Source organism: Syngnathus leptorhynchus, chromosome 19 (assembly GCF_054491065.1).
Source record: "Syngnathus leptorhynchus isolate UIUO chromosome 19, UIUO_Slep, whole genome shotgun sequence".
NCBI lineage: Eukaryota > Metazoa > Chordata > Actinopteri > Syngnathiformes > Syngnathidae > Syngnathus > Syngnathus leptorhynchus.
This window is the reverse complement of record NC_141213.1, coordinates 7,408,902-7,435,378: the sequence shown is the minus strand read 5'-3', so window position 1 is coordinate 7,435,378 and position 26,477 is coordinate 7,408,902. Positions and strand designations below refer to the sequence as shown.

Sequence of the window (26,477 nt, the reverse complement as noted above, 5' to 3'; positions counted from 1 at the left end):
TGCTGACGCCATCTGGAAATTGAATAATCACTCCCTCTGGCCCAACAGCTGACAACAAGTCCTCCCCATCAAATTGATCGGAGTGTCTGTGGAATGGATGTATTTGTGCCACAGTCTACACCCCGTCCGGGTGATCACAGTTTCAAGTGGTTTGGTAAAAGGCAGAGTTTGTGGTTTTCCCGAGAAGCCGACTAAAGTCGTTGTTTTCTTTGACAGTGAGGATACAGGAAGGGCAGTGTTTATTGATGAATAAGCTGCTCCTGTGTCCACCAGCATCTGCACAGGTTTTCCCTCCACTGTCACATGAAGCATTGACTCCGCTGGGCCACTGCTTCTCTTGCTCCCCGGGCTGCCCTATTCAAATTGTCCACACCAGAGATCATCATGTTGGTAGTACTGACCTCCGTGTGTTTGTGGCTGTTGCCAGGGCCGTTCACCAGACGGAGCTGTTCCTGCTTGTTGCATCGGCGCCTCAGGTTGATGTGTCGGGCCTCCGGCTGGGCGGGCGGCTCCGTGCGGTCGATACTGCGGGCATTCTCTTGCCCAGTGATCGGTTAACGTCAACAAGACCAAGGAGATTATCATTGACTTCCGGAAGGGTCACGCCCACCACCTGCCGCTGACCGTCGACGGAGCTGTGGTGGAGAGAGTGAGTAGCACCAGATTCCTGGGGGTGCACATCAGTGAGGACCTCTCCTGGACCACCAACACTGCGTCGCTGGCGAAGAAGGCTCAGCGCCGCCTGTACTTTCTGCGGAAACTCAGGCGGGCAAGTGCTCCTCCCGCCGTCATGACCACATTCTACCGTGGCACCATTGAGAGCGTCCTCTCCAGCTGCATCGCTGTGTGGGGTGGTGGCTGCTCTGAGTACAACATGAAGGCCCTGCAGCGCATAGTGACCACTGCGAGTAAAATCATCGGGGCTCCACTCCCCTCCCTGAAGGAAGTTTACGCCTCCCGTCTCACCCGCAAAGCGGCTGCGATTGTGTGTGATGAGAGTCACTCTTTGTTTGTACTTCTGCCCTCTAGGAAGAGATACAGATGCCTGCGCTCCCGCACCACCAGACTCAGGGACAGCTTCGTGCTCCAAGCTGTCCGGATCCTGAATTCCCTCCCCCCTCCACCCTCTGCTACATGACGTCCTGTTCTTTTGCGCTATGATCTGGCTGTCTGCTATTAGCGCGCTTGCTCCATTTTGCTGGTCTAATTTGTCTATTTATTTATTTGTTTATCATTTGGGTTATTTGCTTATTTGTTGCTCTTGTCTGTTCGTTTTTACTCTTTGTGCTGTTTGATGTGAGTGTTGTGTACTGTCTAGTCACCGTGGGACGGTGGGAAACGTAATTTCGATCTCTTTGTGTGCCTGGCATGTGAAGAAATTGACAATAAAGCGGACTTAGACTTTGATATACTGTACGTACCTTCCACGTAATTCAATCCAGGCATCTATAGTGTAAGTGGTTAGTGCTCTGGACGATCGGCCCAGCGATCAGAGTTCAGTATTTTATCATGGAAAATTTACACAACACAGGGTTAGGGTTTAGGATTATGGCTAGGGTTAGATTTTGAGCCAGGGTTTGGGTTAGATCTGGGGTTAGGGCCGGGGTTGGAGATAGGGTTAGAAGTGGATTTACAACTAGGGCTAGCCTAGTTGCTGTGTGTCACGTAAGCACAGCGGTTAAGGCAATGCAGAGTAAACTGATCCTGTTTCTTTGCGTGACGGGTTCAAATCCCGTTGATGACTTTTTTTTTTTCTTAGTGTTTGCTATTTTTTGCAGCCAGTCGGAAATGCAAACGAGACGTTTCGTTCAGCGTTTTTATTGAGAATTTGAACAGTTTTGGATTCAGGGAAGTTCCAAGTCGCTGTGACGAATCTGCAGTCGCAAAACACAAAACTGTGCAACTCTCCTTACAATAACAGTCGTAACTCGAGCAAGATAATATGGGAGCAACTTGACATGTAACACCGGACCCACCACCAGGTCGCCCGCCGTCTGCTTCCCCAAGATGAGCCGCAACTGTAACAGCGACGCCGGCCACCAGGAGGCGCTGAGAACCTTTGGCCATCAGTCAGTGACACCGTGACATGGCTTGGAGATCACAAATCTGTGCCGTGCTTCCTGGACACTGCATTAGGTACACCATAACTGGCCACACCTAATAACAGGCATTTGTAAATGTTGGCAAAATTGTGAAAATATTAAAGTTTGAAACTCAATATCTGTTGCGTCAGTGACAAATAAAAACAAGGACCTTTGGCAAGAATGCGCTTGGTTTTATTTGAATTGAGCTTTCTCGTTTACCGTAGTAATGTGCATTCCAGTTCTTTTAAGTGAACAGAATTTTTAGAATCGGTTCACTAAAAAGATTCGTACAAACGAATCGTTCAACAAATTGTCCCCCCCACCACACACACACACACTCACACTGATCCTTTTTATTATTTTTTTATCTTTATAAATCAAATAATCAAAAATCATGGTCAAAGCTTCACGGAAAATGAAAAGTGCCACACCCGCCCTCACCCCCACTTTCTGATTGGCTGTTTGATTTGTGACGTCACTCGGACAGTCCATTAGGTACACCACCATTACCAGGTGTACCTGATCACAGGCCACTTCATTAGGGAAAAGTCATGGTCATGCCACACCCGCTGTCACCCCCACTTCCTGATTGGCTGTTGAATCTTTGACGTCACTTGGACACTCCATTAGGTACACCGCCATTTTCAGCTGTACCTAATCACAGGCCACTTCATTAGGGAAAAATCATGGTCAAAGCTTAAATGAAAGTGAAAATGCCACACCCGCCCTCACCCCCACTTTGTGATTGGCTGGTTGATCTGTGACGTCACATGGACACAGGTGTACCTAATCACTTTATTAGGGAAAAAGTTTAAGTGAAAGTGAAAAATGCCACACCCGCCCTCACTCCCACTTTCTGATTGGCTGTTTGATCTGTGACGTCATTAGGACACTATTAGGTACACCGCCATTTTCAGGTGTACCTAATCACAGGCCACTTCATTAGGGAAAAATCATGGTCAAAGCTTAAGTGAAAGTGAAAAGTGCCACACCCGCCCTCACCCCCACTTTGTGATTGGCTGGTTGATCTGTGACGTCACAAGGACACAGGTGTACCTAATCACTTCATTAGGGAAAAAGTTTAAGTGAAAGTGAAAAGTGCCACACCCGCCCTCACCCCCACTTTCTGATTGGCTGGTTGATCTGTGACGTCATTAGGACACTCTATTAAGTACACCACCATTTTCAGGTGTACCTAATCACAGGCCACTTCATTAGGGAAAAATCATGGTCAAAGCTAAAGTGAAAGTGAAAAGTGCCACACCCGCCCTCACCCCCACTTTCTGATTGGCTGGTTGATCTGTGACGTCACATGGACACAGGTGTACCTAATCACTTCAATAGGGAAAAAGTTTAAGTGAAAGTCAAAAGTGCCACACCCGCCCTCACCCCCACTTTCTGATTGGCTGGTTGATCTGTGACGTCACACTGACACAGGTGTACCTAATCACGTCATTAGGGAAAAAGTTTAAGTGAAAGTGAAAAGTGCCACACCCGCCCTCACCCCCACTTTCTGATTGGCTGTTGGATCTATTACGTCACTCGGACACTCCATTAGGTACGCCGCCATTTTTTCAGGTTCGTTCGCGAAGATTCATGAGTGAGTGACAGACAGCGTTGCTGCTATGCCAGCCGACACACATTATGCCGAGATTGATGTTTTAACTTTGTATTTGTTGGATTGTAGTGATGGTGTTATTATACCGAATGTGTTTGTGCTTGAATAAAAGGTTGAAAAAAAATCCGTTATGCCGACATTTGTTATTTTTGGGGGACACCAACTCATATAACAACGTCAAACACATACGTATTGACATATAAAGCAGTTAACCAAATGTGTGATTTTTATATTTTGATTGGCGAATATAAAAACAAGGAATAAAACACCAGACAAGTTATCACATAGATGTTTATTAAAATAATAATAGTACGTCTCAAACCAGCAATCTAATGCGCAACTGCAGTCGATATATTGGATAACAATATTTAGGCATATATATATGCATACACGTTATTTCAAACCTACTATAAGTTAATCGTAAATCAACATTCTGGCTTCCATAGTTCACGCCGGCCAGGAGGGAGACAGACGCAACACAATCACGGACTGATGCGATGATGCATGCACGGGAAGGAAGGAAAGCAGTACACCCACTGAGTCGTCTGTTGGCGAATGGGAAAGTCAGGCAGGATTCGTTCCCTCACTGATCCGCTCCGTTCTCGCGATGAACTGGAAATGCAAATCACTCACTCACTGATTCGTTCGCTCACAGATCGGTTCGGTGGGTGAACGGGAAATGCAATTACGTCATTTTCTTCTTCTTTTTGTTTTACGGCGAGGTGGCATCAGTTCAATGCGCATTATCGACACCTACTGGTCGAAGTCATATGAACTGAAAAAAGAACGAATCACTTTAGGAATGAACGGGAAGTTACGTCATTTTCTTCGTTTTGTTTTACGGCGAGGTGGCACCAGCTTCAATGCACATTACCGACACCTACTGGTCGAAGTCATATGAACTGAAAAAAGAACGATTTCATTTTGATTGTGATTCGTTCACTGAAAGGATTCGTTCTTATGAACGAAGCGTTCACTCACGAGCCAATGCTAGCCAGTTCACTCACTCGATCGCAAAGATGAAGGACCGAACACCAGCTTCCTGGTCATTGTTAACGTGCTGCTGATAAGTGTTGTCGTCAACGTCGAATGTCTTCTCTACGATGGCGCTTTCCTTGTTGAGCCTGTGCGCGAAGGAGGTGGTGAGCGATCATAGCTCGTCGCCTCACTGGCTGCGCTGGGTGCCCCGCGAACTGTACGGGCCGCTACTGGAGGCCTCGTTCGCCGGATGCAGACCGCTCGCCGTCGGGGAACTGGTGCAGAAGTGGCCCGAGCGACGGCTGCGAGTCGGCGGGCGCAGGAACCGAGGGCAGCGGCCCCCTAGTCGCCTCTGTGTGCAGGCTCTGTTGCTCGCCGTCGTTCGGGGACTCTCCGATCAGAGGTTGGTGATGGATGCTGACTGCTGCACAGTCAACAGTGGTTTTGTAAAGCCACTCCCTCCCGTACAATCAGAAAGAACATTTTGTTTTAAATATAAGCGGCCACAAGCTGCCCTCAACACATTTAGTCTGATTTGGATGAAATATTAACAAATACATTTTCTTACTCAATCGTTTCAATTCAATAAAAGTGCGTCTGTTACATTTTTGTATCATAAACATTGCGATTTTTTGCACTTCAATTGGATGCATGGTTGATGTTTGATTTTCCCCCCCTTGCAATTAGATCTGCCCTGCGAGTACTGGACCTTTGCGGACTGCAAGGGGACGAGGGTCCGACAGTGGACTCTATGGGGGGATGGTCCCTGACCGTAGCGCTGTGCACCATGGTGGTCCAGGCCCGAGCCGGAGAAAGGAAGAGGCTCTGCGCTCTGGAACGAGACAGTGACGTGAAACGAGAGAGGGGCCCGCGCAAGAGAGTCAAGGAGGCGACCGGTGACATGAGCAATTGCATGAGAGGCTCTGTTGGAGTTTCAGGGGAAGCGAGGCAGACAGAGAAGAGGCGCGAGAGCTCAACGACGGAAAGCGGCACGCCGCTGCAAGTCAGGGCGGACCTTTTCGTCAACGCCCGCTCTTGGGAGCGCGTGTGCGCCGCCCTGAGCGCGGCGGGACCCCTGGAGCTACAGTGTCGGTACCTGCACGTGGAGGAGGTCTTGGTGTCCAGCATCGGGACCCTGCTGGACTTGCTGCCGCCTCGGGGCCTGCTGGGGGTAGACGTGCGCTACAGCAACCTGGGCGTAGCGGGTCTGGCTCAGCTGCTGCCCGGGCTGGCCGCCTTCCCCAACTTGAGCTCCCTTTGCTTGCACTACTGCAATTTGGACCTTCGGCGGGACCAGCCGGGGCAGGAGGAGGCGCTCCGAGACCTCTCCCAGGGTCTGGCGCAGCTCCGGGGACTGCGACGCCTCAGCCTCACGGCGCTGCGTTTGCCGGGACAACTTCAAGTGCTGCTCAGGTATACTACATGAAAGCATTTCTTCCTTTGGTGTTCGTTGTTGAATGTCTCCTTCCTTCAGTTCCCTGTCTCAGCCCTTGGAGGTGCTGGAGCTGCCTTACTTGAGCCTGAGCGCGGGCGATCTGTCCTACCTGTCGTGCAGCCGGCACGCCTCCTCCCTGCAGCAGCTGGACCTGAGCGAAAACCGTCTGGACGCCCGCTCGCTGCCCTCCGTGCGACGGCTCCTGTCGCAAGCCTCGAGCAGCCTCCGCCACCTGTCGCTGAGCGGCTGCGGCCTCAGCGACGAGCTGCTGGGCTCGCTGCTGCCTTCCCTGGGCTGCTGCTCGTCCCTGCGGAGCCTGGCCCTCGCCCTCAACCCGCTGTCCACCGCCGGCCTGGTCAAGGCGGTGAGGACGGCGGCGAGGGTGGCCTCCATGCGCCAGCTGCTCTACCCCAACCCCTTGGAGGACTACCAACCGGGACTCCCCGAGCTGCCTTCCAGCGCTCAGCTCCTGGATTGGCCTCTGGACGAGTCGACGGACACGGACGCCACCGGCAACCTCCTCAAAAAAGTGCTGAAGGACTGCGGACGCTCGGACATTGTGCTCACTTGCGACCTGCTCAATTATGATAAAGACTCAGCGGAATGATGGACATGAACGGCCTATACGCTTTTCATATCTTTTTATACTCAACAGAATGTCATCATGGTGAGCAGCGACACAAGTTGTCATACTTCATTTCTTAAATAACAAACGTTGGTTTCCAACTCATTTTGTGTCCCGTGTACTAAATCGCTACTTTGTCGATAGGCAGCTTTTGCCCTGCTGCAATTAAAAAAAAATGGAGCAATCAGTACAAAAAAAAGAAAATCCATTCATGCACTTAGCATCCTGATTTTTTTTTTTTTTTTTTTTTTACAATATGTACACGTATTTCTCAAATAAATGACCAGTGAAGTCAAAAAGGAAATACGGCGCTCGTGCATTTTTGTTCTTGATGTTCAAAACCTGTTCTCAACTGTTTTTTTTTTTTTTCCTACTCCCAACATATTTTGCTGGATTAGGATGGCGGTAGTAAATATGAAACACAAAGCTGCACAAAGCAACAAAACCTCACCATATATATAATATATAAACTATACACGAGTGACAAAAAAACGTACACCATCGACCAAGGTGTTTCAAAGAGATTCTACAATCTTTGCTTCTAAGGCTTTTTCTTCTTCACAACTTTGCACGGTGAACTCCCTTGTGAAATAGTGCATTTCAATTTTACCCGAATGGTGTGCCATCGCTATTCCAGAGTACACGTTCTGTTGTCCCGGATCTCCAAATGCGGCCATGGCCGTCAGCCTGAGAAAGTCAAATTGATTTTCACAATTTGCGGCGGGGCTCGGTTCCTCCCCAAAACGTGTCAAAAATCACCTGTCCGCCGCGTCCAGGCGCTCGGTGACAACAGGCGCTTTGTCGCTCTTCAGCAGGTCCCAGATGTGAAGGCGAGATGCGGCGTCCAACACCCAGAAGAGCGCAGGCCTAGTTTGGCTCCACTGCAGCGAGAGCACCGCCTCGCCGAGCGTGCCGTCCGTCCACTCGTCCAGCGGTTTGTCGCGGCTGACCTCGTGTAACCGTACGCTGCCGTCCCCGCAGCCCACCTGGCGGGTCAACGTAAAAAGCCTCGCTTGAATTACAGAGCGGTCATTGTGAATACATTCCATTTGATTACCAAAAACAAGTTTGGGCTGAAAGGAGAAAAGTGGACGGCGGTGACGTCAACGAGCCGGGTGGCCGACTCGTGCGAGGTGTAGCGCTGGGGCAGGGCCTTCAAACCCTGAGTGGTGCCGTGACTGACCAGACCCTTGAGTGGAAGAAACGTGTCCTTTTAAGACCTCTTCCGACTTTTATTTCTGAATTTTGGCCCGTGCTCACCAAATTGGTGCCAATGAAGAAATGACTGGGGTCAGTGGGAAGAAATTTTAGATGAAGGGACTGCGGCGGCCCTGTTTTGTCCACGTGCGACGCTGACACCCTGCGAGGTAGACAAAGGTCAGGGGTTAGAAGATTCCTATCCAAAAAGCACTGGCGCGCAGATCAAACGCTGAGGTGATAAAATTAACAGCGTAACCAACAAGATCGTGCGACCTGCCCCCTCCCGCTCCCCTTAAATCCATTGCGCCGGCCGGCCTCTTTCGCCCGGCATGGACAAACCATCATCCCACGCTGTTCATCATAGCTCACCCCTCGGCCGTCACGCAGGCGGAGCTGTGCAGCAGCTTCACTTTTCCACCCGGCCTCAGACCTGCAAAACCACATGCCCAGGTCAGCCCAGGTCAGCCCAGGCCAGCCCAGGCCAGCCCTGGACATTCTTTCCCCTCTCAGACTGATATTTACAGAGGGTGATTTGGATGTTTTGAATCCCAGCAGAGCTATTAGCGAAGAACTAAATGTGTCAACGTATTGATGTGCTTATTTTCAGAGCATTTGCACTCAAATGTGTACGTTTCCTGTATCAGGAAAAGAAAAGATGAACTTGCCGAGATCTGTCTGGGAGCCTGCCTCGTTGCCTTTGGGGAGTTGCACTACCACCTACAGGCGGCAGACAGAACAACCTTTAATACTTTGCCTTCAAAAGAAACAAAAAGAGCTACCCTACCCAAAGATTCAAGAGCCCGCTCTCATCCAAAGAGGCCAACCGGAAGGACAAGCCCAACAATTCTGGATATGAGAGATGTTTCTCATTAGGACACTTTGAACACATTCCTCCTCCTCCTCGGCAGACGCTCGCTCCCTCCCTTCCTCCCTCCACCTTCTTCGGATGCTAAAAAGACGACTCCCGCGTTGGTGGGAACGACCTCCACCGACGTCACCGGCAGGGAATGGGCCGAGGGCACGGCATCTGCGCGCAAAAAGGCTTTAAGCGGCCGCAACCTCCCGACAACAGGGAACTCCTATTTGGCAAAGGTGACGACCTACCGGTAGAGAAGGTAGGCCGTCTGAAGGTCCACTCGTCGCCGTCCACCTTCAGCCGTCGGTGGTGGTCGTCGGGCTCTCGTAGGTCCCACAGCGCCACGGAGCCCACGGACGTGCCGGAGAAGACCAGCGTGGCCTTTCCCGGGCTGAAACAGCAGCACTGCACCTGAGAGAAGACGGGCAGGAGTGGCCGCTGGAAACATACGCGCGAGCCCACTTGGCGATAAATGGAGAGAGAGCCACCTCTGAATCACAGAGCAGGATCTTCTGCGGTCTGGATGGCTCCCACATGTTCCACACGCAGATGACGGTGCAGTCGGGATGCTGCTCGGCATCATCGGGCGAAGCTGGCGGCTTGTGAACGGACAGGAGCCTGTGTCTCTGCGCCTGAGAGAAAAGCACCTGGCTGACGGCGCGACCTGGATTACAAGACACATATGGTCGATTCAAGCCGGCGTGATGGCACCCGCGCACCGCACCGCACTGCACTGCAATGCACCGCACCGCGGAGAAAAGGCAAGTCCACGTTGAGCCGCAGACTTCCGTCGCTGAAAGACAGGGTGTCCGATTGTGTCGTCCGGCCCTTTAAGGAACTCCTCTCGGTGTGATCCTCCTCCAGCAACACCGCCATGACCTGTCATCGACCGGGTGCAAAAGTGACAAGGGGCCATCCCGCTAGCAAATATAGAAAATGCACCTGGGAGGCGGCACGCAAGAAGACGGCCAAACGTCTTGAATCCAACTTTGTTCCGTTCACGTTTCCACTTTCATGTGACCGCTTTGGATCTTCGGGACAAAAAGGCAAGAAATTGTTGAAAGAAATCCTTGGGGGTTATATTGGCACACTGGCTCTCTCTAGAAAATGCGAACTTAAACAAATGAGTGGCTTTTTTAATTTTTTTTATTCAATATGTAGTACCTACATTTGTTGCAATTGACACGTTATCGTTTTGTGTTTATGGAGAGACAGTTATTTATCATTTGTTTGTGTCCTACCGCCACAGGCGCCGCTGTGCTCTGCGGGATGCTGCGTCCACTTGTCACTCAAGTCCACCTCCTCGGTCTGGACGTCCTGCTCGGCATTTTCCTCATTACACTGGACATAAGCCTGGAGGGGGATTGGCCGGACGCATCATCATCATCAGCACAGAATGTGACGACGTGTCACACAAACTGACCTGCTTTGTGTTTGCGGCTCCAAAGTTCCTGATGTACATGTCATATTCGCTAACGGGAGGCAGATCCAGAAGGGAGAAGGTGGTGGAGAAATCCAGATCCATTAAACGAAGCAGCTCTGCGCTGCGTTTCCTGCAAAATGGAGTGAATTGAAGAAAAAAGAAGAAAAAAAGGACAAATCCAGTTAGGATATCTTCCGAGCCTACTTTTGTTTCATGGCCACTTTCTTGCCGACTTCTCGCTGCTTCGCCGCCACAAAGTCGATAAACTTCCCTCGCTGGGAGCCTCTGCTGCTCCTCTCATCTGAGCTATTCACTGACAGTGAAAGATTCATTTTCAGTCCACATGCACTGATTTGATTGGAAATGGTACATCAGAACAACCTCTGGACAATTGGGGCTTTTCCTCTCCTCCGTCTTTGCTAAGAATAGAAATGGAGGCTCGGACACGTTCGTTCTCTTCGCCCATGGCTTTTTGGATGGCTTCAACCTCCTCGCCCGGCGGCTCCAGTTTCTCGGCCTCTGCGTCCTCGTCCAGTTCCTCGAAATCCTCTTCGTAATCCTGCCGGAGTGACACTCGAATGAATGGTGAGAAAAATGATGACGAGTTTAAAAAGCCCAAATTCCTTACCGCTTTCTTGTTAAGCAAACCAATGAGAGCATGCAAATGTTAACAAATGACAGGTACATAAAAATGAATGACTAAGAAATGCGAGTGGGCGGAGTCATATTACCTCAAAGTCATCTTCGTAGTCCGGCGAAGGCTCATGCTTGGCTACCTGCACAAAAATATCAAACAGCAAGCAATCTAAAGTCTATGCTGTAAAAAAAAAAAAAAGGCGAGTGGGACTTGGAATGTTACCGCGTTGCCAGCATCTTTAGCTTCCACGTTCCCTGAACGCATCACGTCCTCCTGGATCAAGTAGACAAACGACGTCACGTATCTCGGTTTCAAAGGATGAGGCAGCTACTGACCTCAGCTTTTCTCGTCTTGGTCTCACGGCTGTGACTCGGTCTGGAGTCCTTGGAGCTGCTGTGATGTCTCTCAGCGTCGCCTCTGTGCCGCCTCTCTTTGCGTCTTTCCCTCTCTTCCTCGGTCCCCTCTTCTCGCCTCAGCTTTTCATCCTGAAGGACGGCGAGGAATCGTCAAACTAGCGCCGGGTAAAATGTCCATCCGTACGTAACATCGGAAAGGCTTACGTGATATGCTTTCTCTTTGTGTCTCCTTTCTCGCTCTTCTTTTTGTTTTCGGTATTGTTCTGTGGGGATGCCATGACGCGGGCTTAACTCTGGAAAGGTGAGTGACATAATGGGGAAGGTTTACCTCTTTCTTCCCTCGATGGCTTCCTGTCCTGGCGCCTCTCTCGTCCGTCTCGGTCGTCCCGTCTCTCTTCGTGTCTCCTCCTGTCCCGTTCTTTATCCCGCTCCTCCTTCCGCCTCTCCTTGTCCTTTCTTCCCTTGAGTGTGTCTTCCCTCTCCTCCTCCTCCTCATGTCCCTTCCTCGGCCTCCATTTATCCCGCTTGTCTCTGTCCTCTCTGGAGCCGCGTGCACGTCTGGTCGTGTCCTCCAACCTGTCTCGCTCCGGCCTTCTGTCCCGGTCACCCCTTCTCTCCTCTGCGTACGAGTCCCGTCTGGCTCCGTGATGGTCTCTGTCAGGGATGGGAAGCAACATCGTCACCTCAGACTTTTCAGGGGGTTTTTTTGTGTTTGAGATGACTGAGTGACGGGCCAGAATCTTGACTTATTTAAAAGAAATATAACGTTTAAGTCTTGTATTATTTCGCGACCTGTGGTCTCTGTCCCCTCGGGAGTCCCGAGAACGTCTCTCCGCGGATTCCCCACCGCGGTGCTGCTTTCTGTCGTGCTCTTGCTCCTTCGTCCTGGAAAGTAGTCTTTTCAGCTCGGCAGCAGACCAGGTGTCTTCCATGCTTCTTTTCTGAGGAAAATAGAACATTCGAGGGCATTGTGGCTGTTTAAAGCGCTTCAAACGAGCAACATGGTCGTGAGAAACCGAACGCCGACATGCTGACGCTATGGATTAGCTAAACGAACGACCCGACGCACAAAATGAAAGCGTGAAATATCAATCATGTACCTTTTCGTTATGCATGCTGCCGTCGGGGTTCGGAAAAGAAAGCTCACATGTTTGCTAGGACGCCATAGTGACTTTTCAGCTCCGGGTCCTGCGCATGCGCAGCTCTCCGAAACTAAGGAAAAGGCGTCCCTTTCAACTTGACGACAGACTTGTTAATCGATAGCAGAGTGCACAATTAAAGCAAAGGCATAGTTTTTATTCCAAAACATCTTTTGCGCAATTAAATCCTATTGTAAAACAAATGCATAGTTTTTAATACAAAAACCCATTTTTACCACACTACGTTATCCCTCCCAATAAAAAGTTCATGTTGGCTTTTAAGGACTTGAGACACAAAGCAGAATGAAAATGGAACTTTTATTAGGAATTATTTTCAATGAGGACTACAAAAACAGAAAATGACAGCATGAATTAATGGCGGACTATTGTCATCACACTCATATCAAATTCTTTTGAGTGTTGTTTTGTGGGCTGCACGCACGCACACACACATGTACACATACACACATACACGCACATTTTTTGTACAATATAAAACAAAAAGGAGACTCCCGGCCCGCCCATGCACGCGCGTGCGCACGCTTCATTGTCTTTATATTACAACGGCCCCATGTGACACAGTGGCGGCGGCTCTGCTTCTTAAAGGTTATCAGTGTTTGCTCTTCTTGGACTTTTTGTGAGATCGGCTATGCGGGGACCGAGACTTGGAGCGGGACTTCTTGCTGGACTTCTTGGGCGTCCGGGAGCGCGACCGCCGCGAGCACTTGGGTGTGCGAGGTGATGACGGAGATCTGGGAGGACACAAGGATGCCAAATGAAGAGCGTCTGAATTTACAATTGAGCTAGCGCACGTTTCCATTTTAAAAATACGGCACGATCGCGACCATCCATTTTGCGTGTGCTACCTCTTTGAAGACTTCTTAACCAAAGAGCGCGGGGAGTCCTTGTGAGAAGAGCGCGAGGACGTATCCTTTGAGTAGGAACGCTCCGAGCGGGGGGACGGCGAGCGGGCCCGTCTGCTGCTGCCGCCGCCACGCGAGGGGCTGGGGGAGTTGCTGTGTCGTCGCTTCCTCTCGACGGCCGGGGACGAGTACCTGTCCGGACGGGAAGGAGGTGAGCGCACGTTACAGAGAAGGAACTTGGAGAGGAACCGCGAGTGCAAGTTTGACTCACTTGTCCTTCCTGGTGGGCGTGTCTTCCTTGTCCTTCTTTAAGTCTTTCAACCTGCTGTCCGCTTTCTCTTTGTCCCTCTTCTCTCGCTCTTTTTCCCGCTCTTGTTTCTCCTTCTCCTTCTCCTGCAGCGGCACAAGGGGAAACTTGGTAGGAAAATTCCAGAGTCACAATTGCACTTTTTTTTTTTTTTTTTTTACCTTCTGCAGTAGTTTGTCCCTGTAATGTTCCACCTGCTCCTGAAAGCTCTGACCGGGTTTCTTGGGCCTCTTCCCCGATTCTAGCTCGTCTTGGAACTTCATGACTTTCACCTTGTTGGGAATGTTGACAAACATTTTGCTGTGACTAATATAAAAAATGTCATTTCCCTTTTATGATGGTGCGATTGATTGGTTGTGCCTCCACACTGGTCACGAAAGGTTTTCTTTCGTCCCTCACCTCTATCTCTCGGAGCTTGCTCCGCTTCTCCTCGTTCAGTTTGGCCTTCAGATCGGCGTCGTCCCTGGCGGGGTTGGAGTAGCTCGGCGTGGGCGCTGCCGAGCGGGGACTCCGCTCCTCGTCGCTGTTCTCCGCATACCTTCCGACACGCCCGCCCGTTAAGAAACAACACAGGCCGGCCACGGGCCGGCCACAGGCCGGCCACAGGCCGGCCACAGGCCGGCCACAGGCTGCCCATGCTGCAAAACAATCGCAGCTCACCTTTTCGGATCTTCGGGCTGCTCAAACGCTTCCCATTTTGACGTGGTCACAGCTAAAGGCCCAAAAATCAATCAATCAAAGGGGGGCGTTTAGAGACACAGCTTACGACTGACTGCATGTGAAAATAAAACGCTCGACGCCTCTCACTTACCTTGAGATTCCAGCTCCGACTCATCCACGGCTTCCCATTTTGAGGGCGCCACCTTGAAAGTGGCCTCCTTGGACTGGTCGACTTGAAAAGAGAAGACAAGAGTCATTTCAACATAACTTGTGGACACTCATCTGACGTGACGTTTTTGACTCACAAGGTATTCCGTCAATGTCCTCCTCCAAAGGCTTGATGGGAACGCCGTCCAGGTCGTCCAGCGGGGCTCCGTCGATGGTGGCTCCGTCGATGGGCCCGCCGTCGATGGGCATCCCGTCCACGTCCTCCATGGGCGAGCCCTCCGCGAACTCTCCTATCGGAGCGCCGTCGATGTCCTCCGCGGGCTCGGACTGCAGATATCACGATCGTTCAGACACATTTTTCTTTTCTTCCTTTGAACTTTGCGCCAATCCATATTTGAGCGTGATTAAATGTATTTTTCTTCAAAATACACCTCGACGGGAATCCCCACAGGCTCCTTGTCGGGCGCCAGGTTGACGAGCCCCAGGAATATGTTCTGCAACTTGATGAGAAAGGGGTCGGGATACACGGCCCAGTCCTCCCACGCTCGGAAGCATGACATCACGCGTTGCTGGAAGCCAAGAGACGAGATGGCTGAAAAGCGCCGTCCGCGGGAATTTCCCCCCCACTCCCCGCGCATACCTTAAAGTTTTCACTCTGAAGGTGACCTTGGATGGTTTTGTACGTGGCGTTGAGGTCTGCAAAAATCTGGCAGAGCTTGACTTCAAAACTGTCAAGGGGAAAGAAGAAAATGGCCGGCTCAATGTTGGCTGCCAATAGCTAGCTTGAATTCTACTGATCTAATTCGAAGCAAAAAGCCACTTTTTGTCCATTTGTCTCCACGTATGTAAGCGGGCACTCACTATTTTCTGTAGTAGGAGGCGTTGGCCACTTTGGCAGAGGAGTTGTACAGCACGTCGGACACCAGATATAACCGTGCTATCTGCAAAAGTGTGAGCGGAGCAGAGTGAAAAGAATGATCCATCATTCCTGGCGTCTGTGTGTGTGCTTGCCTTCTTGGGCAGAGGCGTCTTGAGGATGGAGAGGGACTCTGCGACGCATTCCACAATCTCTTCGGCGGCCTCGGCGTGCGTGAGACAGAACAACATGGCTTCTGCCACGTCGCCCCGCCTGGGCGTCAAGGCGCGGAGCATCTCCTCCAGCTTGTCCCGCTCGCTGCAAAACGTCAAATATATCATATCATTTGGCAACAATTTGGAGCTTTGTTCTTTTCCTGCGTCTTACTCTTCTTTTAAGCAGCCTTTCTTGAGTGAGTCCTCCTCTTCCTCCTCCTCGTCGCCTTCGTCGTACGGGCCGTGGAGGTAAGGATTGAGAGGCGGGGGGCGCCACAGGGATCCGTTCTTGAACATCCTAAAGTCGTCCGTTCGCCATTTGACCGGCGCTTCGCCCTGGAAAGGTCATGGGTGAAAATCCAATCCGAATGGGATGCACGCGCTTGACTGGGTGGGCTGGCTACAAACCTGCAGTATGGTGTAGAGCTTCCACCTGTAGTAAACATGCGCTGGGCTCTGATTCTCAAAAAGAAACCTTCGGGGTTGAAGACAAAGCCAAATGTGAAAACGGCACCGGAGGACAACAAGGGGTGAGCGGGGGCGGCGGCCTGCTGACCTGTACATGGGGTTGTTGATTTCCCGGTTCATGATCATGGCTTCAAACATTGGGCCTTCGCGTACCACAAACTCGATCATTCGGTGGATGAGAGAGAGTAAATTCCTACAAGAAAGACACAGTTAAAGCAAACAGATTCAGACCGGCTGGCAAGTCTAAGCGGCTACGCTAAACACTTCCATTTATGCTCGGCAGTTTGGAAACGCTTTGAATAGTTGCCTCCCCAACGGACTTTGTGACTTTGAAATTACTGCCATGTTAGAGTCACTTTGTTTTAGCTCTGGTTGGTTCTCAAGTGTTGATTGGAGTAAATAAACCCATTAAAGCCGCCGCCATTTTCAAGTTCTATATTAGAAACAATAGATTTTTCAAAACAGCATTGGTTATTGCCAAAGATTTTGGAATCAAACTAGCCACGAGGAACGAGCGCTAAATATAGACTAAACTGCGTCTTAAGAGAAGAAAGGCAACGTTCAAAACGCGTCATGTGACCATGCATAAATTGCAAACAATCAATCTATCACTTTGCCTACTTCAATGTGAAGGACAAATATCAATTTGTGTGAATGCCCAGATGTAGTGCAGTTGATTTTCAAACTACTACTCAGACTCTTTCAAAGACAACGTGTGACACACTGAGAGGACGCCGCTTACGCGTGGCCTCTCGGCATGTCACTCTGCCCCGCTGGCTGCTGTCATGTCATGTGTGCCAAAGAGCATCCACCAGTTAGCGGTGATGCCGAGTGGATCGCTGGCGATTGGCGCTGATATCTTTTTCTTTTCTTAGGAGGTAGTGGCCCAATTGGACTTGATGGATTCATTAATTCATGATGTCAACACAGATCACAATTACTTGGTATTGGAGCCGATCGTACCAATGGCGGGGTACAATCCCGTATACTTTCCCAATCCATCCCATGACGCCTTTTTCGGGTCCCGCGCTGCCGCAGACAGTTCAACGTGTGCTGCTCACCAAGGCCATTGTCAAAGGTCATGGCTAGTCTAAGTCAGAGTGGCTCGTTTGGATTTGGCAGAGGGGCCGGCCGGATTGGCTCGAGGCAGCCACGAGGGGAGGGCGGCGAACGTGAGCAATGGTCAGATGGCGGGTGTGCATGGCATGGCACGGCCGAGATTCCAAAAAATGGGGGACGTTGAAAACAAGCATTTGGAACATTTAGCGTCATGACAATCTCTTAACGAGGGGAAGCGGGCAATTTCTTTCTATCGTCGCCGCCATTGAAGATTGAACCCCCCCCCCCATAATTAAGCATCACGCAACTTCATCATCGACTTAATAGAAATGTTCCGATACTTAAGACAACACTAATCGGGGCTTTATTTGGATAATAGTCAGGCATGCGGTGGTACTATTTTCAAACAGTGCACTCTAGTGTTCAGACTGAGACACTCGCGAGTGTTACTTTAAAAGAACATGCAATTGAATGTGGAAATGTGTCGTTGCGCTACTGATATTATATTTGGACGAAACGAACCATGGTCCACAGAAGTCACTGTCTTTGAATTTCCCCAAATTTGGACCGTCGTTGATTCTTTGTGACTTTGAATGCGAATAGGCACGTGTGTGTGTGTGTGTGTGTGTGTGTGTGTGTGTGTGTGTGTGTGTGTGTGTGTGTGTGTGTGTGTGTGTGTGTGTGGAAGCGCGTCGCGACTTGAACCATTGCTCAAACACACTGACCAGCCCCCCTGTAGCATGCAGTGATCAAATGATCATTATGGGATGTTGTCTGTTTTGTTTGGGTTTCTGAGTTGGTGCACCAATTTAGAGGGGTAAAAAAAGGAAAAAAAGCATGTACCTTTCTGTTGGGATAACCACTTTGACTATGGCTTGCGACAGAGTCTGTATATGAAGTCACATCAGATAATAGACATAGAACGTGAGTATTGTTAACAAGGCAACATGGGAAATATAAAAAAAAAAAAAAAAGAAAAAAGAATGCATTTGAATAGTGACACTGGCCTAGTCAACACAACATTCTGTCTAAGCTAACTGATTTAAGCAACAATGATGGCTAACAGCAGCTACCTTTCACTCATGATACACTAACATTTAAGAACAAAACTTATTTTGAAAAAAAAGAGAGAAAACACACCAAAAAAGCTGGTTACCTTCTCAAAGTCCTCCTTGTTTTTGGGTGGAGGGATTAGGGGTGCATTGGGGTTCTTCAGCCTCTCGCGGGGCTGCGCGTTGAAGGGAAGGCCCGAGGGAGGCGGCGGCAGGGTGTGCTCCATCATGGACGGAGGGATGTAGATGGGGTGGGGTGGAATGGGCACGCCTTTGCCCCACCCCAGTTTCATCTCAAAGTTCATGATCGACTTCCCTGCGCCGGTTGGACATATTCAAGGCCGTGGCGCGCTTTCAAAACACTACGTTTCAATCAAAGAACATCCATACCGTTGAGGTTTTTCAGAGCCCGTTCGGCATCCCTCCTGTTCATGAAGGCCACAAAGCCGCAGTTCCTCTCCCGTGCCCTCTCCTCGTCCGTCCGGGGCCACATGATCTTCACGCTGGCCAGTGGTCCGTAGCGGCCGAATTCTTGACAAAGCATCTCTTCGTTCATCTAAAACAGAGAGCAGGGCACGCAAGTGACGCCGCTTCGTACACGTATGACGGTGCGCAAGACTGAATGATCCATCATACCTGCGGATTGATGTTTCCCAGATACAAGTTAGTGGTGGACGGGTCGCCGACGTCGTGGGAACCGGGCGCGCAGTCGTCCAAAACTACACACGCCGTTTCAAATGAAAAAACACACACAGTGGAGCAAGCAGCTTTCTAGGGACACTTACACGAACGTCTTCCTTCCGTGCCACTCAGTGGTTCAAAACGACTAACTCGCCCCTTCATCTTGTGCCTTTCATCCCTCTCCTCCTGGATTCTGAATGGAAATTGAAGAGGAAGAAAACAGATCACAATTCCTTCTATATTAGTCAAGGCATCCGGACTGCCCCTGATGATAGTAAATGTCGGGACATACTGTTTCAGCTCTTCTTTAAATAGCTCCAGGTTGCTCTTCTTCTTTTCCTTTTCATTGGTCTTCTTGGCAAACTGCAAAGCGGCAGCAAAAAATAAGGATGACAATCACGCGGATGCGTGTTTAGCATCTTTAAACCCAAAGCAATCCTCACGTGTCGTTTGTCTACTGGTAAAAACTGAGCCGGGGTTTCCAAGGGCAGGATGCTTTTGGACTGGCTCTCAAAGCGCGATTTGGGCTTGTACAGTTTGCCTTTCTTCTCGTCCGTTGCTGCCTCCTCTGTTAGGAAACACCAACAGCATTTGAGACATTCAGAAAAAAATACCAGCCAGCAGCTGTGTATTTTCATTTCAAATGCAGGAATATCGTACCCTTTGTGGCATTTGCTATCCCGCCGCGAACAAAAGCTTTGATCTTCCCCTCGCCGCCGCCTTCAAACGCCGCGAGGAACTCCTCGTAGATCTCCGCCGCAGCACGTTCATCCTCCTATTGGCAGGAATGGCAAGAATAATACACAGGATTTAGTCGTACCCTTGTGACCCTGACATTTCCCTCGTTACATCGGTCACTCACTTTCTTCTTGATCTCATCCTGCTCCTTCTTGCTGAGGGTTCGCTTGGCCACGGACAGTTTGCCAATGCTGAAAGACTTCAGTTTGCTCTCGAGCAGCGCCTTTGGATGCAAAGTACAACTGAGAGGTTGTTGTTGACTCACGTGGCATTGTCATCATCAGCTTCATGTGCTTAACTATTAGCTACTGGCAGTAGCACTGCTTGGACTGTGTACTTCAGTATGGATCACGTTGTTTTGACATGCTTATTGCAAAGCTCACGTTAAATTCCGTATGTTAGCAGTTCATTAGCATCAATAAAGTGGCCTTCACCACTGGCACGAGAAAGGCCAAATGCCTCTTGGATAAACGTTCAAAGAGGTTTCACCGTAACAACACTAGAGGTAAACATTCCCATTCCGTGCAGTGTAATATGCATCGAAGTCGAGATTTAAGCGGCCGTCGGGATTGCGACCGGGAACTGCTAGACTTGCTAAGCTAACGCAGTAGCAAGTGTGGCCGCACAAGCGAAGGTTAGCAGGCGGAAGGTTAGCATGTTAGCACAGTGGCGTACACGCTAGACGCGGGCGATCGTTCACATTTTTGCCGCCGGTCAGCCAATATTAATACGACTTTTGTTTACACATGACACTAATATGCCGGAGTGCTTCCAAACAGAAAGCGTAAATTCACCTTAGCGCTAGCCTTTTGAGAACCTCCTGGCGGTCGGTCCGCCATTTTTCCGTGTGGGACTCAAACACAATCGATCACCGACAAATGGATCATATGAGGCCAATGTGAAAGCTAGGCTACGTATTTGTAATCGAGTACCGATCACGCCATGTTACCTAATGACTGAAAAAAAGTCCTTATTACAACGAACAAGAAGGAAGCCTTTCTTTAGTTCATGTTAAAAATAAACATTGTGAGTTGGATTTTTTTTTTAACTCAGAAAAAACATTTCAAACAATCAAACTAATAGATTCCAAATCATATTGATGATACAATATGAATATGTCAGGGAAAACGGAAGGCATATTAATGATGCTATAAAATGTGGTTACTATTTATTTTCTTTCTGTCGAGAATATGTAGTTCGACGCTATTTTTGTGTTATGACAATAATAATTAAATTGTGTCCAGTCTTACGTTTAGCAATGGGGGAAAATGTATATATTTATATTCTTGTGTGCATACTGTTAATGTTCCATATAATGTGCATATGATAAATAATGTTTTGGTAGGAAAAAAAAAAGTCCTCCTTCTCCCTCCTCTTCTCCCCTCCTCCTCCTCCTCCTCCATCGAGACAAACGGTGCATTCATCTTTTCCAGACTGCTGCTGCGGGAACTTCCACTTTACTTTGGAGCAGCAGGCAGGCGAGCAGACCGCCCCGCTCCGCTCCGCTCCAGTCTGACCGACAATGTGGAGAGTGTCCGGGCTGGTTTGCGCGTGGTGTCTCGCCCTCCTCGCCCAAGTCTGTAACGGGCAGTCCGAGAGAAGGTAAACTGAGTGCATGCCTTTCTTCACTATTGAGCAGATTGTGTACGTCTTCTGCTTTTGTTTCCCCTAGGCCCTCTTTTACATGTGGAGGAAACATCACTGGACAATCTGGAATAATCGGGAGTCAGGGGTACCCAGGAGTTTACCCCCCAAATACTAAATGCGTGTGGAGGATCACAGTAAGCAAGCAAGCAAGCAAGCAAGCAAGCAAGCAAGCAAGCAAGCAAGCAAGCAAGCAAGCAAGCAAGCAAGCAAGCAAGCAAGCAAGCAAGCAAGCAAGCAAGCAAGCAAGCAAGCAATTGATTGATTGATCTATTCATCTATTTCTATGGATTCAAATTGTACTCTAATTATTAGCGTGTGCTTTCCAATCAGAATTGACAAAGAACTGAAAAGAAAGATACGTAGTAGCAGTGAATCACATAAGAGATGACAAAGCTCTGACAACCAAGGTAGCCCGAGTGGCGTAGTTTGTCACTAAGATACGCGAAGGCAATACATGGTATTTTTCACATTCCCGATCAACAACTTCATTTCACGATCTCGGTCGTTTTGAAATTTCACATCCCAGCCCACTGTGTATATAACAATTGTCCCCTGTCACCCACACTGCCCCCTGTAGGTCCCGGAGGGCAAAGTGGTGGTGCTGTCGTTCCGCTCCCTCGACTTGGAGAACGACAGTCTGTGTCGCTACGACTACGTGGACGTGTACAGCGGTCACGTCAACGGGCAGCGACTGGGACGTTTCTGCGGCACGTTCAAACCGGGGGCGCTGGTTTCCAGCGGCAACAAGATGACGCTGCAGATGGTGTCGGACGCCAACACAGCCGGCAGCGGCTTCCTGTCCGTTTTCTCCGCCGCGCAGCCGCACGAGAGAGGTAGCCCCCCCCCTTGTTGGAAAACATCTTCTCTAAGCCGGCCGGATGTGAAATTTTGCTGGCATTTACCCCCCGGGGGCAAAGAACAACACATGGTCAGACAGCCTTTTCCTTTCTGCAGGCTGGCTTGGTCTGCTTTGCTCTTCAAGAGGAATTTTAATTGCCAGAGCAAGTGTAGGACAGGCAGCTGGCTTGGCTGGAACATGTTGCCTGCCGTACGACAAAACACCATCGCGGGGCTCACTCACTTATGACTAGTTTGTTTTCCAACATGTTTTGTAGCTTCTTATTGAGCAAGTGAACAATACACGAAAGGCTTTGCTGCTCTGTCTCCAGTTTCCTAAGATGTCACTTTGTAAGAAAGTCATTGGTGTCAAGGACGTCTGTGGAAGTGGGACTCCGGGGTCCACGTAGTGCTGATAGCGTAGCATAGCAGAGCATAGCATTCATGTGACGTGGGATACTAAGATCTGTCCAAGTCCTTTGACATAGTCCCATAAGTAACAATGTCTCAACAGGGGATCAGTACTGTGGGGGCAGACTGGACAAACCTTCCGGAACCTTCAAAACTCCCAACTGGCCCGACAGGGACTACCCAGCCGGTGTCACCTGCTCCTGGCACATAGTGGCACCAAAGAACCAGGTAAAGAGCTAAACAAAATCATCACAAGCCTTTTTTGAGAGGCTGGAATGTGAGATGGTTTTGCGTCATCCCACAAACTGCACTGGTACCCTTTAATCATGGTGTTTGAAGCGGCCGCATGATGGAAGACTCCCGTTTCCCCCACCCACCCCCCTCGCTCGCAGATCATCGAAGTCAAGTTCGAGAAGTTCGACGTGGAGCGTGATAACTACTGCCGCTACGACCACGTGTCCATTTTCAACGGCGGCGAGATCAACGACGCCAGGAGGATCGGGAAGTACTGCGGAGACAGCCCCCCGGCGTAGGTCACACGCCTCCCTCGCTCGTTCTGTCGCGACCCGTCTCATCCCAGCGTGTCGTACGGCTCGGCAGACCCGTGTTGTCCAAGGAGAACCGGCTCCTCGTCCAGTTCCTGTCAGATCTCAGCCTGACCGCCGACGGCTTCATCGCCCACTACAAGTTCCGGCCCAAGAAGTTCTCTGTCACCACGCCGCCGCCGCCCACAAGCACACAGCCGGTCACGAGCAGGCCCATACGTAGGTAGCAACATTCATCCTACATCTCGGCGGATATGACGACGACGCTCTTTTTTCCCCCTCCGCTCATGTAACCTTGTTAGTTTGCCATTAGGGTATTGCGTGCGCTCGGCTAATCATGATCAATATTGGCGGAAAGTCAAAACGGGGCTCATCCTAAGCTATTGTATCGGTGTGCCTTAAAAGGGGGCATACGCCATGGCCATTTCTGCAACAGACAAATTGATATCTTGCTCAGGAAAATGTATTGCTACGTATTATTGACACGCGCATTTGTTTGCAGCACTCACGTATTCGGCGGCCTTGTGCCGGCAGAAGTGCAAAAGACGAGGCACACTGGAGAGCAACTTTTGCTCCAGCAACTTTGGTGAGGCTGTCTGCAATTGATCCTTTCTATTTCAAACGTTTATTGACAATTATTCGGTTCTTGAAGTCAAGTGCCTCTAGATAGGCGCCTCAAAGGCGTCCTTGAGAGGGAGGCCAGGCAAGGCAAGGCAAGGCCAGACCAGCGTACAGTACGGATACAGTGAAAGCGCTCCTGTGGCGTTAAGCCTCCATAAATGACGAGTATTCACCCGCCGGTGTTTACCTCTGCGGGATGTTTACCGCATGACTTGGTTTGCTTGGCAGTCCTAAAAAGAGGAGGAGCGGCATCGGCGCCGTGTTTGGTGTGGGCACCTCAGGCTCGGGTGGAAACCCAAAATATTATAGGCGTAATTCTGGAAAATGTAGTACTTCTGAAATTGCTTGTGGTCAAATAGTTGAGGCTATGCCGTACCTGCCTGCCAATCGAGTGTGAAATCGGTGAAAGAAAATACATCTATCTTTGAGTGAGGCAGCCAGCCAGTTGTGACGTCACAATTTGTCTTCTTTCATCTGCTGTCTGTGACAGTGATTAGCGGCACGGTCATTTCGGCAGTGGCGCGTGGCGGCAGCGTCCACGCCACTGTGTCCATCATTAACGTGTACAAAGAAGGCAACCTGGCCATTCAGCAGGCGGGGAAGACCATGAGCACCAAGATTGTCATCCTGTGCAAGAAGTGCCCATTGGTCAGGAGAGGTGAGGACCACCGTACCTGCGTGGAAGTGGCGCACATTCTCACGCGTGGCTTCCTCCCCTCCCCTCCGTCGTTCCGCCGCCGCCGCATTCAGGCTCTGTGTGTGTGACCTCACCAGGCTTGAACTACGTCTTCATGGGCCACGTGGACGAGGAGGGCCGCGGCAAGGTGAGCCCCCAGCACTTCGTGATGGCCTTCAAGACCAAGAACCAAAAGGATCTCGGCGTCCTGAAGAACAAGCGCTGCTGAGGGCCGGGCGGGGCCACGTAAAACTATGGCTAGCTACCTGAGCAAATGACTTCTTTCAATGAAATCAAGAGTTAATATAAATGCTTTTTTAAAACTGGAGTTCAAGTATGAAAGTATTTACCAGGAGCTTAGTCAGCACAATGACCTCCACGATGTGACAAAAAGTGATGCTTTAACAAACAATGCTGGGATGGATGGTTGAGAGTTTTTTTATTGTCATGGCTTTCCAGCAACCAGCATCTGCCCGCTCGGGCGCACGCACGCACCGCGCCTTACAATCCAAACCAATGTGCAAAAATGAATGTCACTGATTGAAATTAGGGTCTGAAAATCCATTTTGATTGTTATTATTTAGGACTAATGGGACATGAATCTTCCAAACCCCCCCACACACACACGCACACACGTACGTACACACGCTCACACAATTTCAAGTGTTTAAATGTGTTTACAATGTAAATATGTCAACATTTTATGAGCTAAACCAGTGGAAAACAAACCAACAACAACAACAACAACAACAAAAATCGCTTGTACCGTAGCATCCGACATATTTCAAAAAAAGGGAAATCATTTAAAAAAGTTCCAAAGTGCATTGGGGAGCGTTGTTTTTTTTCCACGCACTCACACTCCTTAAAAACAAAATGCATGGAATTATTCCATTTCAATCCCAACACTTAGCTGCATTAAGGCTTTTATCTAAATATATATATATATATATATATATAATTTTTTTTCTTGAAAGAAATCATAACACTGTCAGCTAATAATAAATTTAATGATAATGTAAAAAAATACCTTTGAAAGTCATTATGCAAGTCTGAATGACTGACGTGTCAGTCATGTGTCTGGTCAGAGTTGCGGATCACTTGCTTGAGGCAGAGAGCCGCTGCCCTCCAAAACCAACGCGAGGGGCGGCGCTGCGGCGCCCCGACTCGGCGGGCCGGGCCGGTCTCGGGGGCTTCCGGGAGTGCCGGACCTCGCGTTGGGCCGCAGAGGGAGGAAGCCTTGGTCCTGGAAAATGTCACCCTCGTCGTTAGTGGCGTCCACATGGGTGGGGTGGAGTTCTCGGGTGTCGTGAGCACCCAGGATAGCGTCGTGCCGTGTGTTCAGCTCGCTCGGGCCCTCACCGCTAAACATGTCCCCGTCCAGCTCCTCCAGCTGGGGCACCGGAACCCGAGGCCGCTCCCTTTGCCTCTTGGCCACAGGATCTGGTTTCTCGTCAAGCGTGGGAGCAGACGAGGGCGTCGGCGTGACAACCTGGGGCCACGACCTCGGCGCCCGGAGCGAGTCTGTCTGCCTCTCGGTAAGGTCGTTGAGAACGGGGTTCTGTTTCTTTGGCGGGGAGGATGCTGGCGTCGAGCTGGGGCCGGGAATGACCACGCCCCCCGGAGTAACGCACTGGGGTCGCCGCCCCGTCTCCCGCTGCCTCTTCAACGGGTCGTCGATGACGGGATTTGGCTCGGGTATCGCCAATAGGATGGAAGTGGGTAAGGTGTCCCCCTGGGATTGGACTAGGTTCCTCTCGGGTAAGTCGTTGACAACGGGATCTGGTTTGTTCTCTAGTGACGGCGTAGGGCTGAGCGTGACGACCCTGGGAAGGTCTCTCCGAAACCAGACGTCCTGGCCTGGCCAGACATCCCCAGCCTCCTCTCCGCTGCCCGCGCCCCCAGAGCCCAGCTCGTCGTCCAGCGTGGGGCGGGATTGGTTAAAAAGAACGGGCGGTTGCAGGAGGCGGTCCACGTCCTTGCGGAAGTTGGCCCAGTCGTCCGCTCCCGGGCTGTAGTTGGGCCTCTGGTCGTAAAGGCTTTCGTTGACGCTATACAGATCCTCCAGTCCCTGCCAGTTGACGTCCTCGTCCGTCAGGTTGGGCAGTTTAACCCTGTCGTCCGTCCCAGAGTGCCCTGAAGGAGGAATGCAAAGACATTTCAGGATCTATATGAGAGGGACAGAACCGGGAGGATGCAGCTCCATCCAGCGTCATGCATTCGGTCAAGCAGTGCAAACGCATGCCGCCGCCGAGAAGCGCAGAGGAAACGTTGCGACGACAATCCGCCGCAAAAACAAAGCCACACATGGGAAGTGAAAAGAAG

At 50.2% G+C, this 26,477-nt stretch overlaps 5 protein-coding genes and 1 long non-coding RNA gene across 10 annotated transcripts in view; 2 read left to right on the top strand and 4 right to left on the bottom strand.

Moving 5' to 3' along the window:
• Nucleotides 1-4,043: 4,043 nt before the first annotated feature.
• LOC147041946 (uncharacterized) lies at nt 4,044-4,954 on the bottom strand. The gene is made up of 3 exons (XR_015069201.1): nt 4,710-4,954; nt 4,392-4,477; nt 4,044-4,314 (listed from the first exon to the last, which is right to left on the bottom strand). It is a non-coding gene; the product is annotated as an uncharacterized LOC147041946 (long non-coding RNA).
• Nucleotides 4,545-7,010, top strand: LOC147041945 (leucine-rich repeat-containing protein 14). Its single transcript, XM_085939659.1, has 3 exons — nt 4,545-5,083; nt 5,368-6,093; nt 6,155-7,010. Exons 1-3 carry the CDS (start codon nt 4,806-4,808, stop codon nt 6,720-6,722), a joined length of 1,572 nt encoding a protein of 523 aa, XP_085795785.1. The 5' UTR covers nt 4,545-4,805; the 3' UTR covers nt 6,723-7,010.
• dync2i1 (dynein 2 intermediate chain 1) lies at nt 6,745-12,435 on the bottom strand. The gene is made up of 23 exons (XM_085939658.1): nt 12,313-12,435; nt 12,005-12,153; nt 11,541-11,866; nt 11,417-11,475; nt 11,192-11,341; nt 11,079-11,129; nt 10,951-10,995; nt 10,601-10,778; nt 10,424-10,532; nt 10,220-10,349; nt 10,038-10,149; nt 9,739-9,827; nt 9,546-9,675; nt 9,285-9,460; nt 9,045-9,207; nt 8,878-8,967; nt 8,725-8,786; nt 8,606-8,657; nt 8,310-8,370; nt 8,001-8,100; nt 7,798-7,929; nt 7,500-7,726; nt 6,745-7,427 (listed from the first exon to the last, which is right to left on the bottom strand). Exons 1-23 carry the CDS (start codon nt 12,325-12,327, stop codon nt 7,256-7,258), a joined length of 2,778 nt encoding a protein of 925 aa, XP_085795784.1. The 5' UTR covers nt 12,328-12,435; the 3' UTR covers nt 6,745-7,255.
• Nucleotides 12,436-12,655: 220 nt separating this feature from the next.
• u2surp (U2 snRNP-associated SURP domain containing) lies at nt 12,656-20,307 on the bottom strand. Its single transcript, XM_085939657.1, has 25 exons — nt 20,213-20,307; nt 19,543-19,641; nt 19,341-19,455; nt 19,124-19,248; nt 18,973-19,043; nt 18,785-18,873; nt 18,636-18,718; nt 18,390-18,555; nt 18,104-18,315; nt 17,791-17,834; nt 15,977-16,081; nt 15,829-15,895; nt 15,593-15,756; nt 15,361-15,523; nt 15,211-15,290; nt 14,990-15,077; nt 14,781-14,918; nt 14,487-14,676; nt 14,333-14,413; nt 14,182-14,233; nt 13,921-14,059; nt 13,683-13,793; nt 13,486-13,607; nt 13,218-13,406; nt 12,656-13,103 (listed from the first exon to the last, which is right to left on the bottom strand). Exons 1-25 carry the CDS (start codon nt 20,255-20,257, stop codon nt 12,962-12,964), a joined length of 2,880 nt encoding a protein of 959 aa, XP_085795783.1. The 5' UTR covers nt 20,258-20,307; the 3' UTR covers nt 12,656-12,961.
• A 523-nt stretch (nt 20,308-20,830) lies between these two features.
• Nucleotides 20,831-25,070, top strand: pcolce2b (procollagen C-endopeptidase enhancer 2b). Its single transcript, XM_085939660.1, has 9 exons — nt 20,831-21,020; nt 21,091-21,199; nt 21,643-21,898; nt 22,417-22,541; nt 22,706-22,842; nt 22,914-23,077; nt 23,361-23,444; nt 23,970-24,137; nt 24,254-25,070. The coding sequence occupies exons 1-9, from the start codon at nt 20,941-20,943 to the stop codon at nt 24,382-24,384; spliced, it is 1,254 nt and encodes a 417-aa protein (XP_085795786.1). The 5' UTR covers nt 20,831-20,940; the 3' UTR covers nt 24,385-25,070.
• sulf1 (sulfatase 1) overlaps nt 24,576-26,477 on the bottom strand; it is a 44,800-nt gene continuing 42,898 nt past the window's right edge. For all 5 annotated transcript variants that reach the window (XM_085939654.1, XM_085939652.1, XM_085939656.1 and 2 more), the window contains one exon: nt 24,576-26,288. In XM_085939654.1, coding sequence (XP_085795780.1) covers nt 25,237-26,288 — 1,052 coding nt within the window. In that variant the 3' untranslated portion in view covers nt 24,576-25,236. The remainder of the gene's footprint in view (nt 26,289-26,477) is intronic.